At 32.2% G+C, this 15414-nt stretch overlaps 2 protein-coding genes across 2 annotated transcripts; one reads left to right on the forward strand and one right to left on the reverse strand.

Annotated features, from left to right (window-relative positions):
- The first annotated feature begins 2895 nt into the window (after positions 1–2895).
- Positions 2896–4954, forward strand: LOC102620211 (peroxidase 24-like). Its single transcript, XM_006489122.4, has 4 exons — positions 2896–3177; positions 3546–3737; positions 3830–3995; positions 4301–4954. The coding sequence occupies exons 1-4, from the start codon at positions 2968–2970 to the stop codon at positions 4702–4704; spliced, it is 972 nt and encodes a 323-aa protein (XP_006489185.1). The 5' UTR covers positions 2896–2967; the 3' UTR covers positions 4705–4954.
- Positions 4955–9635: 4681 nt separating this feature from the next.
- On the reverse strand, positions 9636–12087 carry LOC102619551 (peroxidase 3-like). Its single transcript, XM_025102612.1, has 4 exons — positions 11812–12087; positions 11297–11488; positions 11004–11169; positions 9636–10304 (listed from the first exon to the last, which is right to left on the reverse strand). The coding sequence occupies exons 1-4, from the start codon at positions 12019–12021 to the stop codon at positions 9901–9903; spliced, it is 972 nt and encodes a 323-aa protein (XP_024958380.1). The 5' UTR covers positions 12022–12087; the 3' UTR covers positions 9636–9900.
- Positions 12088–15414: the final 3327 nt, after the last annotated feature.

Here is a 15414-nt window from a genome sequence, read left to right on the forward strand (position 1 = left end):
ATTTGATTTCGATGACATGAACCATGTAAATGTTAACAACACGTGATATATATATATATATATATATATAGTGTTAAAATGATTAACCAAAGAAAAATTCAAAGAAGAAAATTAAAGGAAAAGAGCCATAGGCGTTGATGTGTTGGGAATGACCATCCGGAAAATTACATCTTTTGCTATCTATCTTGCCATAATTTGCAAAACGTAAATCCGTATATTGGTATGTTCAATATTTGAATGAATGTATTCCAAAGTCATTAGATTAGCAAGCTAGAAAACAATTTCTCGTGATCATCTCCGATCCAACCTCACACGTTGTCCCTACTCCTATTATGTTTGCTGACGACTGAAAAATGACAACTGCTCCAGATTTTTCGTCGATGGTGGTCCATATTTCCAGAACTAGCCAATAAGAACGTTAGTGCAATTGCCAAATGCAATTTAAAAAAAATATATAATTGAATTGACCATTATGGCTGGTTAATTATCCTAAAGTAATGATAATGGAGTTCGGAAAATGTCATCCGGTGGAATTAATCAAACTTGGCTTTGACGAAAAGATTATATGTATTTTAATCAGTCAACCTCATCGATAATTGACCATGGATATTATGATTAACATTCCTATCCCGTCGAATGTTAACTCCGTAAGCAATTTCTGCTGGAATTCGACTCTTTCCTGTCGTTACAATATTTAATAATCTTTTGAATTAAACATCTTCATCACCAGAGCATGCATTTTCTAAGTCAAAAAAAAAAAAAAAAAAAAAAAACTAATGGGAAAAAGACTTGATGCTTTTTTTTTAGTGTAATTTGACTGAGCTTCTTATAGGTACTTGACTTGACTTCACATGAAAGCATGGGTTTCGAGAATAAATAAATAAATATATATATATATATAATATCACCATAGAAGCATGCAGAATGGTGGATCAAGTCAAATGATTATCAGAAAATTGCGCATGTTTCAACATATATTTCTTATTTAAAAAAAAATAAGTTTATGAATATCATGAATTTATGAATAAAAAGAGGGTGTATTAATTAAATTGAAAACGTTTAATAGCTACGTGCAAGATGATCAGAATCGGCCATTGTGGTTATGATCTATGTCGGCTGGGCTAGTTCAATTTTGTGGACTAACAAAAAACTAAATACACTTAACCTATATGATGCTAATGATTCAACAAGCGTGCAATTTTTGTTATTATTATTTTCTCCATGCCAGACCACAACACTTGATGATCATCCTCTCGTCAAATGATACATAATTTCTTATTATTGCCATTGTTTCCTCTAAGTTCTCGTCTCTATTGACCTGTTGTCATGATTATTTAACAAGTATTCGCAAAAAATAAAAATAAAAATAAAAACAAGTACGCATTCGCAAATTGGTGGTCAAATGTGGCAACATGGCGCCACTTTGTCATGTTGCAGCAAACCCATTATTTTTTATTCCTTCAACGTTTAACTGTTTCAACTAGCAAGTTGTACCCGTTTTTCGCATTCAACTTATTCGTTACCTTGAGCTATGACCTAATTAAGAGCTATCACTTACCAGGCAGGCCATTCTTCTTCATCTAGAGCGCGTCCTTCTGCTTGAAGCTAGATTTCATTACTTTTCAATCTGACAGCTAGACCACAACACGGCATAAGCAGGGGTACCTTCCCCAGGTGGAAGGTAGTTTGGACCATACAATTAAAGTGAAATTTCAAATTGATAAACTCAGAAGAAATATGTTATAATAATAAATTAACCCTAGCGCAATTAACTTACATAATGTGTAATCATATATATACGAATCTAATCATGCGCGTGTTGCCGTGTACGTTATTATGCGATGGGTCACGTATCACCTCATTATTGACCGAGCTGTACGAAGCTAGCCAATAATTAGGTGACACGTGACTCGTTTCACACAATAACGTACGTGATAGCACACACCTAATCAAGACTCATGCTATATATACATCTCAAAATTGTAACAAAAATTACATGGCATGTGTTGTGTCATTCATTAAGTCGTTAGTGATTTTTCATAAATTCTAAATGAATTAATTAAACTACTTGACCAACCAGTAAATGAATGTCATATTATTTTGGATGAAATTTTAGGATGTGTACCATTACTATTTTAACCCTAATTAAGTTTAAAATGTTATATATTTTATATAAACCCCTATATCATAATTATCATTCTTATCAATCAACATCAAAATCCCTAACTTAATTAAAACCTTTACTGTTTCTAGTTAGTCATTATTTTTTATACTTTATTTCAAAATTAATAACTGTATCCTAATGTTAATTTTTTTTTCCCAAAGGAATGATAGAAGAAAGTTTTTAAAAAAATGTTACGAATTTTTTTTACCAAAAGCAAAAGAAGTTCAAGGAAATTGAAAGTGATTCTCGCACAAGAGACATGCATTGCAAATTAATCTGGTGAAAATTTTATTTTATAAAAGAATTTTGTTCTTACAATGATTTCTTTTGAGAAGTAAAAATACTGGGTTACTTGTGGAATTAAAGTGAATGTTGTTAAAACTACTGTAATCTATGTATATTTTTAATGTGATATACTTTTGTAAGAAGTTTTAAGAGGTTTTCAAAAGGGTGTGAATAGTTCAATTCCTATTCTTAATTAATTCATTGTATCAAGGTCAAACAATTAAATAATATTATTATACATTCTATCCTTAATTTATTCGTTGTGCTAAGGTCAAACGACTAATTAACATTATAAAAATACGAGAGAATACTTAGAAGTAACAAAAAGTCAAAATGAAACTTGTGACGATTCATCCGAGCTGTTTCCAAGCAATAAGCGATGTATAGTTTGCGGGGAAAGAAAGATCAGTACACAGTATAAAAGGGTGCCATGTATTCTAAACTTTTACAAGAATACCGAGCACCTTTAATCAGCTCAAACAGAGAAACTGGAAAAAAAAAAAAAGGAAAGAGAAAAAATGAAGGCTAGCTCAATTTTCTTCTTGATCTCTTTGGTAGCAGCTTTAGGAGCTTGCAGTACTGGAGGGGAATTGAGGAAAAATTTTTACGAGGAAACTTGCCCCGAGGCTGAAAACATTGTGCACAATATCGTTTGGAAAAATGCTGCACTCAATCCAACTTTGGCAGCAAAATTACTTAGAGTGCATTTCCACGATTGTTTTGTTAGGGTAACAATAACACATGTCATCTTCATTTATTATTAGTCATAGCCATTTTCATAGTGATAATTAGAAATTTTTATTCACCCTAAAGATATTTTGCAAACATTATTTGTTCTTTTCAATACCAGCACGTCAGCATATTGTTACGGGCTGCTAAAATTTACCTTAAACAGAAAAATTATCTAAGTGCCGTACGGGTTGCTGTGCAAAACACTCATCTCGTGATAATATACATATATAAATTTGTTTTAAATGAAAGCTCTGGTCCGAAGAGAAGTCACATTCTTTTTAAATACGAAGAAATAAAAAACATGTATCACAAATGCATGCTTTACAAGATTAATAAGCTTGTGATTTGATTGATTTTGTCTTAGGGTTGCGATGCCTCGGTATTGATAGACTCAACAGAAAGCAACTCAGGGGAAAAGGATGCACTTCCGAACGAAACCCTTGGAGGATTTGATGTTATAGAAGAAGTCAAAACTGAGCTTGAGAAGAAATGCCCCGGAATTGTTTCATGTGCTGATATTGTAGCTCTCGCTGCTAGAGACTCCGTTTCCTTCCAAGTAAGTTCTAAATTAAATTAACTATTTAAAAAGGAAAAAGAAAAAAAACACTTTCTCATGCCGCTATATTGTGGTGGTATTATATGCTGCAGTTTAAGAGGACATTGTGGGAAGTGCTTACAGGAAGAAGAGACGGTAGAATTTCGCTTGCTTCGGAAGCGAATAGGGATATGCCTTCCCCCTTCTTCAACTTCAGTAGTCTCCAACAATCTTTTGAAAACAACGGCCTTACTGTTCATGACCTAGTCGTTTTATCAGGTAACGATAAATAAATTAAAAGCAATTAACCAAACCACATTTTTATCGTTAAAAGTTAATTACAGTCAAAATTTTGATATGAAGCTACTAGTTAGTTAATGATTTATTAGGTGTATATATATAGGCTATCGGATGGCTTTCTAAAACTTTAAATTTTACTTGTATGGGATTGTAATCGACAAATTTCAACTAAAAGAAATTCGGAGAACAGCCTTTGGCTTCCTCCTTAGCGCAAATAATTTCTTGAATAAAATTGATCTGAAAATATTTATAAATTTAGAGTGCATTGGCTATGACATGGGCAGGTGGACATACTCTTGGAGTTGGTCGCTGCAGATTCTTCCGCGACAGGCTGTACAATTTCACCGGAAAAGGTGATGCAGATCCATCATTGAATCCTACTTATGCTGCATTCTTGAGAACCAAATGCGGAAACGTAGAAGATAACAAAACTGCAGTGGGAATGGACCCCGGCAGCGACTTGTCTTTTGATACCAATTACTTCAAAATCCTGACGCAACATAAAGGACTGTTCCAATCTGATGCTGCACTTTTAACTGACAAGGGTGCCAGAAACTTTGTCAATGTGTTGCTCGATTCGAAAAGGTTTTTCATGGAGTTTGGTCTGTCCATGAAGAGAATGGGAGCCATTGGAGTTCTTACGGGTAATTCAGGAGAGATCAGAAAGAAGTGCAATGTGATCAATTAATTCTTGAAGGCTCTTTGTTTTAAGTGTATTATAATATAGTGGTACTATTATTAAACTGTGTTGTATAAAGTAGTCGTTGATTTGATTCGACGTGATGATCGTCTTCGATTTCGAATAATGTATTGGCAATTTCTTTGCATCAAGATCCATTTGATGCTGAAGGGTCGATTGTAGTTTTTTATTTATGGATGAATTGTTATTGATTCATTGAAAAGGTTTGCAATTATATATTCCTAGTGTCGTTATCTTATCCGAACCACCCCTCAATTGGTAGTAGTTCTCACTTATCCTTTCTTTGACCTTGTTTATAAGAAGGGTTCGATATGGAGGTAATTAAATAATTTCTAAATTTCTTTGGAACAGATTTTTTTTTTTTTTCATTTCCGGAGCCAATTTCTAGATTGCGCTTACTCTTATTTTGCTAATCAAGGCTAATTCTGGTAGATTTTAGATCATACTATTAATAGAATTTTGTATATTTATAAAAGTCAAGTATAAAAGAATTAGTCCCATTTAAATTGTTTATCTCAATCTTATGGCTAATATTTAATCACTTTTACATTTTTGAAAAATAATTATCAATCAACAACTTTTAATTTTGCTCAATACAAAGTTAATTAAATGGTAAAAGCTCTTTGAGTCCTCATCTTTTGAGGTTAATATTTATTTAATCCCTTTATTTTATAAAATACCTCAAAATATGTATCATGTTGTTAAATTATTGATACTCATGCTATTACTTTTTGTTTCTTTTAACTTGCTTTTATAATATTAACCTCTTATAATAATGTTTTCTATTCTTTTTGGATATTAATAAAAAGAACAAAATTAAATTATTAATTTAACCCAAAAATAAAATAAAAATAATATATATATATATATTAATTTTTGTAGAAGCTCACATATACACTTGGTAGTTTGCGTACCATTTTTGATAACTTTCAACACGAGATCGAACTTTTCATCATTTAAACTTCTCAAGTCTCTAAACCTTCTTTGACAAAGTGCTAAAAGATAAATGTATTGGCAATTGGTAAATGAAGTCAATGATAAGTTTGATACAACCATTGATTAAATATCATAAAAAAATAACCACAACCAGAAGTTCCCCAAAAAAAGAAAAAGAAAAATGCTCCACCAGTGCTGCTTATAATATTGCTAAAACTAGCACAAAATAAAAGAAACCATGCAGTTTTGAACATTATTACATGTGAATTCATAAAACACATAATTGCACTGTAGAACTTTGTATGATTATGATATTTAAAAAAAAAAAAAATCAATCAAGTGAAATTAAAATAACTTCTTTTCAATTGCAAGTCCATTCTAATACTAATAATTAGCTGCAAAAACAACTATGAAGGGGGGTGGGGGGGGGGGGGGGGGGAGGGGAGGGGAGAAAACAAAAGCTGTTCAACTTCAACATGCCAAAAACAAATGGGATTTTAGTTTTGTCAAGAAATACCCATTCAAGTGAAAAAATAATAACAATTTCTTATCCACTGAAATACACACGGAAGATAAAATAAATAAATAAATAAACAAGACCCAATAACATTAAGGGTTCGAGAGTGAGCCAAATTCCTTCATTATTGCATTTGACGTCACCCATTGGACAACGTTTAGTGGAAAAAAATATGTAGCAAGAAAAATTGTTAAGAGGTTTAAAAAAGAAAGTTGTCTAAGCTTTTAGAGTTAGGGTTTTAAAGAACTTTTTAGTCACAAAAATAGAGTCAAAATAGGAAGGGCATAAGATATGCCAACAACTTTGCTTCTTTTTTTTTTTTTTTTTTTGATTAAAGAAGGCTCACGAAGAGCTAATGCAACACTAAACGAAAGTGTGCAATCCCATAAGCATCATTACAAAATAAACCAAAAATAGCAGGGGGAGGAGAAAGAAGAACATGTAAGCCAATGGGTGTAGTTAGGCTATAGGAAGCAAAGAAGTCTGCAGCACTATTTGCCTCTCTGTACACATGCTCCATGTGGACGATCCAGTCACGTGCTTTGCTTTTTATTCCTTGTTGTTTGGGATCTGAGTGTATCAATATATAAAGTATTTATTATCAAAGATTTTTTTTTTAATTTTAAATCATTTTAGTGTCAGAAAATGGTTTTACCCTTATTGATGTAGGTCATCTTAATTTTTTTTTATTTTAAATTTTAACTAGAAGAGTACAATTTTATCCTCATAAATTTAGAATTAACAATAACGAAGCTCACAACAAGGGTGTTTTGAAGTATCTTTAGAAATACTGGGACTAAGGACTAAAAAAGATTTTATCCTTAATTAAATAGGCACATAGAATCCAAGCTGTGTATGAATTGTCTGGGATGAATCAGGTAATAATGCACATATGATAATAAATTGACAATTTGACTACCTGTCTTTCAATGTACGCAGAGAACCGAAAAAAAAAAAAACATTTAGATTGAATGAACGTGGTTTAATTAATATAGTAAGCCTTTACAAATTGATCATATCTTGCTTCAGGATAATTTTAGTAGTCTTTTATCAACTTAAGAAAGGGTGGGGGAGGCCTATAAATAATTGTAAGCAATTATTAATTAAAAGCGATAAACTGAAGAAGGATTTAATTTAACGCTAGTTTGGCAGGCAATACTAAACCTGCATTGTCAGAAGATGCGATACTATCAGCTAGAGATAAAGAAATACGTACATTACAAGTTTCCTTAAAAATAATAAGAATAATAATTAAAAAAAGAAAATTAAGGCGCCAAGCCGCGTTTTCCACGCACCCTTATACATATGTATATTTATATGCATAAGTTGTCTTAAAATACACATCATCAAATAGGGTTTTTTTGTTCATTAAGTATCTTAATAAGGGAGGGAATTGCTCTTGCTTGATCATTAAGTGATAATTGCTTTCATCCCAACAAATAACATTGATCATTTTTTAATTGATTTGATCGACCCCTCTCCATATTTTAAAGGAATTTGTCAATCGTTTAGTTGACTTTTAGGTCATTATTCCTCTCTTTTTGTTTTTTGTTTTGTGTGTGTGGGGGGGGGGGGGGGGGGGGGGTGCTCTTTTTAATTGTGATTTGTCTTCCCGTGCGATGATGGAGCTTAGCCACAGCAAATGCCCTTTTTTTTCTGGAATTGGATAAGATGCTTCATCTTATAGCAATTCAAAGCCTTTGACTTTGTTACCAACGAGCGGCTTACTTCAATTATATAGCCAGGTTTTAATGCATATTGTTCTTCTTGGAGCTAGAAATTTTATGATATTTCATAAATATCATGTCATTATATAATAAGTAAATGATATTATGACTTATTTTGAAAGATCACCTTGTAAGTGGTGATTACATTAAATTGAATTACACATATTATATATGCGTTAATTAGTTGTATTAACTCTAATGTAATTTTAGAATTTCCGTCTTCGAGGAATTAAAAAATTCAAAGCAATTAAACATCTTTGCCGTTATAGTTGGCATATTTTGGAAAATTGAGGAAAAAAATTTCATGAAACTTACTCCGAGGCTGAAGCTATTGCCCAAAACATCATTTGGAAAATTGTTGCACGCAATTCAACTTTGCCAGAAAAATTCGTTAGAATGCATTTTCATTTTTCACGATTGTTTTGTTAGGTAATTACACTCACTTGACAAATATATATCTTATTATATTTATTATTTTTGACGAAAGTTCGTATCCCAAGGGGATTCGCATTGTTTTAACTAATTACATGCATTATGGCATGCATGTTTATCATTTCATAAATTAATCAAGCTTTTTATCTTCTTTTTTTTTCCCAATTGAGTGTGTATTAGGAGGGGTTGCGATGCCTGGGTATTGATAGACTCAACTCCGGTAAACTCAACTGAAAAGGATGATGTTTCGAACCAATCTCTCGGAAGATTTCATGTTGGCAGCTGTACGGTTAATTCAAAAGTAGTTTCTAATGACTGCTTAGTTGTTTAATAATCTGTAAAAAAGGTGATGTTGGGTTGATATGAGTTACAGATGATGTAACTCAATAGGACTATTGATGTTATAGATGAAGTCCAAACAGAGCTTGAGAAGAAGGGGCAGCTATATGTTACCGCTGTGATACGATACCGCGCTTTTCGTCATTATTCTGAAATGGTACTTTGAGAAGAACTTTACTGAAATTTCTTCTTGTGCTGGTATTGTAGCCTTAGCTGCTCGGGACTCTGGTATTCAAAGGCTTTGAATTGCTATAATATATCAACTGAAAATATACTAATTGATTATATGTAAAATGAAGCTTCTGGTCGAATTCCAGAAAATTGTCATTTTGCTGTGGCTAGATTTCATCATCACATGGAAAGACAAACCACAATTTAAATAATAATAATAATTACCTTGAGGTCAACTAAATAATTAATTACCAGTTCCTTTAAAATCCGGAGAGGGATGGATCGAATCAAAATTATCAAATCAATACTTAATAATGTATAACATAAGGAATAATCAATGTTAGGATCATGATTCTCTCTTGATCTGAACTTTTATTTGAGCAAATATAATTAGGTGATTGAGTTGTTAAATGGAAACAAAATAAAGAAATAAATCTTGATTGTATATAAATTAGAATACATATATATCATAACATCTTTCAGAATTCAAATTAGTTCATATCATGAGAGGATCCAATTCCATGATGTTATTAATTGTTTGGATGAAGCAATCACTTGATAACCAAGCAAGAGGGAAGGCGCAAAAGCCGGGTGTCTTTATTAGATACTTGATGAGCAAACAAAGAAGTCCTACACGTATTTTAGACAACAAATTCAACTTTTGCACAAAAATATATGTACGTATATCCAGCCGTATAAGGGTGGAAAATTAACGCGGCTTGGCCCCAAACCCATCCTATAAATTAAGTCAAAGAGAGGATGTGAGAAGTGGGAACTACCAATTGAAGAATGGTTCGGAGAAGATAACAACACTAGAAATATTTTATTATTATTATTATTGAAATTTTTTTCAATGAAAAAATAACAATTTATCCATAAATAAAAACTCGAGCATCAGCCCCATCTGGGAGTTGGTGCCGTAAAGCCCATAAAAAGAAGCAAAGAAATTGCGATTACAAAATGATCACATCAAATCAAACCAATGAGTACTTAGAGACACAGTTTAAAAAACAATACCATATTAATATTATATAATGCACTTCAACAAAGAGCCTTCAAGAATTAATTGACCACATTGCACTTCTTTCTGATCTCTCCTGAAGTTCCTGTTAGAACTCCAACGGCTCCCATTCTCTCCATCGACTGAGCAAACTCAGTGAAAATTTTGGCCGGATCGAGCAACTCATCGACAATGTTGCTAGCGCCGTTGTCAGTCAAAAGTGCAGCATCAGATTGGAACATTCCTTTATTCTGCCTCAGGATTTTGTAGTAATTGTTATCAAAATACATGCCGCTGCCGGGGTCCATTTCCACTATGGTTGTGTTATCTGCTAAGCTTGTGCATTTGGTTCTCAAGAATGCAGCATAAGTTGAATCCAATGATGGATCTGCATCACCTTTTCCTGTGAAATTGTACAGCCTCCTGCTGAAGAAATTGCAGTGACCAACTCCAATGGTATGTCCACCTGCTCACTCACGTCACGACCAATTGACTCAAATTAATATGAACAAATCTGTCTACTAATAATATCTTAAATTTAATTACACCCATAGAGGGTGCATTTAGGAACACAAGGAGTACTCACAGAATTTCTTTTATTATTGCTCAAGATATGGTTTGGGCTGAGAAAGCCCAAACTGTGGCCCAAAGTCTCCTTATAGTAATAATTTTGGAGTCCTTATATGGTGTACTACGTACATATATCTCAAATGAGGACGTGATTTACCCATTTGTAAGAAATAGATCCCTTTTTATCACTCCTTTATTCTGAATGTGATTGTCAAAATTGAAGTTAGTACTTTTAGTTTCATCATTTGGGTAAGTTTCGGGAGCCTATATCCTAATTTGAGACAATTTAAACAATGAGGGGTCTAATGTCATTCCCCAAGTTTCTTTCAGGTAAAGTTTGGTTATTACGTAACTTGATGATCAGTTCAGGAAATGTACTTACAAGTTACAGAGAAAATTATTCTTCCTACACAAACCCACACAAGTCAAATTCTAAGTTTAAAAACTGCAGGAATGGCTGGGATGTGTATGATATATAATGTTTATACCTTATAAATCATTGCTTCATAACAAAATTTTGACACATTAACTTTCAATTAACGAGCCATGCATGCATGTACTTTAACTAACTCGTTCTAATTTTATTTCTAAATACCTGATAAAACGACCAGGTCATGAACAGTAAGGCCTTTGCTGGCAAAAGATTGTTTGAGCCGACTAAAGTTGAAGGATGGTGCAGGAATCTGCGAATTCGCTTCCGAAACAAGTGAAATTCTACCATCCCTTCTTCCTGTAAGCACTTCCCACAATGGCTTCTCGAACTGCACCATACAATATAACCACAATATGTAACATCATAAGAAAGTGCTCTTTTTTTCTTTTTTTCTCCTTTTTAACTTCTCTCTCTCCCTTTTTTTTTTTTTTAACTTAATTTAATTTAGAACTTACTTGGAAGGAAACGGAGTCTCTAGCAGCGAGAGCTACAATATCGGCACAAGAAACAATTCCAGGGCATTTCTTCTCAAGCTCAGTTTTGACTTCTTCTATAACATCAAATCCCCCAACGGTTTGGTTCGGGATTGAATCCTTTTCAGCTGAGTTGCTTGCTGTTGAGTCTATCAGTACTGAGGCATCGCAACCCTAAGACAAATCGATGAAATAACTAGCCCATTAATTTATCAAATAGTAATAACGCATCATGCATGAATTTTTTTTTCCACCATTTTTAAAAGCAACGTGAATTCTCAGCTTATCTAAGTTTTTGTTTAAATTAAAGTAAATGTATACAAATGCAGATATGCATATATATAATATATGCAGAGAGACTAACTATATATTGTGTAAAAAAATATATTTGGGATGAAAAAAAAAGTTCTCAGACAAACATGTCCGCATGTTAAAAAATATAAATTATATCATGAAAAAATAACTATGAATTATAAACGAATATAAACATGTGTTACCCTAACAAAACAATCGTGAAAATGCATTCTAAGGAATTTTGCTGGCAAAGTTGAATTGAGTGCAACATTTTTCCAAATGATTTTTTGCACAATATCTTCAGCCTCGGGGCAAGTTTCCTTATAAAAATTTTTCCCCAATCCCCCTCCCCTGCAAGCTCCTAAAAGTAGTGCCACCAAAGAGATCAAGAAGAAACTTAAGCTACCCTTCATTTTTTTTTTTTTAATTTTATCAATTTGAGCTAATTAAAGGTGCTCGATATGCTTGTAAAGCTTCAAATACATGGCACCCCCCTTTTATACTGTGTACCGATATTCCTTTCCCCATAAACAATACATTACTCATTGCTTGGCAACAGCTAAGATAAACTTTTAAAACATCCAAAAATGTTTAGACACATTACAAGTTTCATTTGACTTGTGTTACATCAAGGTATTTTATTGTATTTCCCATAGTGTTAGTTGTTTGACCTTAACACAACGAATTAATTAAGAAGGGAATATATTTTAAGTTAACTGGGTTAGGCTTAACTTGTTGGTATATCCTATTCTTCACGAGCTTATCAATCTGAAACCATTTTATTTCACGTTAATATATGCCAACCCATTTCATTAATTTTCATTAAAGCAAATTATTAGTTGTGGCATCAAGTCACCTCTAAAATTATTTGTTTTTGATGGAAGAGTACTGTGAACACACTTTTCTTATTCATAAATTCAAATATGATTTTCGTAAACTTTTTTTTTTCCTGAAAAAAGAAGAAGAAGAAGAAGAAATAGTTGGTGTTTGCTGCTACTACCAATCAATCCTACAACATGTTGAATTGCGCAATTTTCTGATATCATATGAATTGAATACTACTGATAAATTAGTTGAATCCACCAGTCTGCTTCCTTGGTGGCATATGAATACTGCATACGATTACAAGAAGAATCGGTCAAATTATGCACCAACCAGATCTAAGTGGTTGCATAATGCATGCTGTAATGTTTTTTTTTTTCTTTTTTCTCTTTCGGTTTAACTGCCGGATAAGTTCTCCCTTAGTTTTTAGGATTAAGTATTAATTTCTGTTTAATCTTCCTATTTTTTAATTGACTTGAAACATATATGTTTTAAATATTATTTTTTAGAAGTTAAGTTACTTTTCGACGGAATATAATGGCAAACATTTCGATATTCATGAAATTATGTTAAAAAAAAGTAGTTTTTTTTTTTTTTTTTTTGGTTTTTTTGGCCCTGAAAAGCTATATGAAATACCCACAGTACTAAAGCCAAGAAAGTTTCTAGTCATTTAATTTTGAAAATATGTGAGAAGCAGTTGAGAATGTACGAAAAAGTATAAATTTAATTACCATTTGTAGCACGTTAAAGTTTTTAGCCAAATTATATCGTGATCTTGTATATTATAACTAATACACTTTTTTAATTGTATTAACTTGCAAACTTAACTATTTAGCGTTTGGTTCATGAAATCAATTAATCTCCATACAGATGACATTGCTTTATGTTTAATCTGAAAGAGAAATTTGATAAATTCGTCGAGTATCTTTCTGATGGGAACTCTTTTCCCAATTTCCCTTTTTTTTCTAACTTAAGTAATACATACTCTTCCGATTGCATAGAAAGATTTCTTAGTAGAAATTAATTATTATAAGGCATGCTGCATCCATCTCAACCTCTAAATTAATCAGGTTTGATCGATTCCCCGCATGATATTTAACGAATTTAATTATCATTTACTATCCAACCATAACGAATTCTTGTCGATCACTTTAACGTAATTGAAAAGTAATTACGGCCGTATAAGCTCCAGTTTGTTTTTATTTTTGGCCACCCACGCACATAGAAATATTACAAAATTAATTAACGTAGTGCACAAGCTCTAGTGTGTGTGTGTGTATATATATATTTAATCAAATCAAGATGGAGTTGCAGTTGTAGTATGTATATATAATTAATTGGCCAATCTCTCCAATTAAATTAATCATCTATCATTATATTAGGTACGTTCATGCAAGCAACGAAGCTACCGCCCTCAATACCCGTAATTCATCAACTTATATAATCAAATATGAATAATTAATTATATCGGCATGTTAAAGCGAAATAATGCGAAAGTCAATGATGCCGTGTCTTATCTTGATCGATAACCCTCCAGTTCTTCCTCCACAAGGAATAGTCTCCCCTTAACTTTATTTTTTTAAATATTTTTTTTTTGAATACTGTTATACAGGACTGTAGGTATTACAATTAATATTTACAAACAGATTCTACAATTGGGACATTCTTCGTGGCGTATACTCCTCTGAAGCGCTGCCCAAATTCTTCAAACCCTCTCAAATATTCGAGGGCTGTCCACTCTACTCACGAAATATATTTACAAACAGATTCTACAATTGGGACATTCTTCGTGGCGTATACTCCTCTGAAGCGCTGCCCAAATTCTTCAAACCCTCTCAAATATTCGAGGGCTGTCCACTCTACTCACATTTCGTGAGGAATAGACTGGCTCCACTCAATTATTTGATAATTGAGGAAGGATTGTAACTAAGCCCCATAAATGCTTTTATGGAGGCTCAAACCCTTGTACTCATTATTCTAAGTGCAAGAGTTCTCCCACTGGACCAAAGGCCCATTGGTATTTTTTTATTTTTTTAAATAGTTAAGAGGGAACATAAAAGCTCAAATCAATAATTAGTGTTTTACTCTCAAAATTTGAATTTAGATTGACCTGTTTAAGGAACTTTCTAAAAATTATTCGGCCAAGTCTTTGAGGGTAATAATATCCTTTAAAAGCAATTAATTTTACTTTGGAGTTTGCTTATATATAATTGGATAAATTCTTATTTAGTCGCTATTTTTTTAATGTGCCCCAAGACATCCATGCTAATAATTATGTTATATTCTTACCTTTATTTTTTTTCCTTTACTTTTACAATAGTATCCTTGCAACAATATAGGGAAATAAAATGTTAAATTAATATTAATAACAAAAAAATTTACAACAATTGCTATTTCTAAATAGATTTTACTCGACAACTAATGTTTTTAACCCCAAGAGAATAGTTGATTTCAATAAATAAATAAATAAAAACGAACAATCTCCTTTTTTATTACTATTTTATTCTATAATAATTATAAATTAAAGGCACAACACCTTAATCTCAAATATATCCTTCATTTGTTTGTGCCGGTGTTCTCAAAAGATAGAATATCTATGCTTTATAGTGATGTAAATGATGTTGAAAATTCTTCTTAGTCAAATTAAGACAATTACGATCACTATTAGTTGAAATCAAGACAATCCAATAATAGTAACGACTGAATTTGATCGAGAGAAAAAAAAAATCTATTAAAAATGATCTTTAGTGTCACTATCTAATTCTTATAACTCACGTATGAACGATTATACTTTTCGAAATGCTAACAGCACAATGATTTGCTAGAACATAATTTATAGAAAAAGAAAAAGAAAAGAAAAACTATGAAATAATGGATGTGCAAGTATTTTTTTTTTTCCCGAAGTTTTTCGATTTGAACAAAATAATTTCTTTAATTACAACTTTATTAGAGAACACCAACAAAACGGAGAAGATTTTTTGGAA

Source organism: Citrus sinensis, chromosome 1 (assembly GCF_022201045.2).
Source record: "Citrus sinensis cultivar Valencia sweet orange chromosome 1, DVS_A1.0, whole genome shotgun sequence".
NCBI classification, from domain to species: domain Eukaryota; kingdom Viridiplantae; phylum Streptophyta; class Magnoliopsida; order Sapindales; family Rutaceae; genus Citrus; species Citrus sinensis.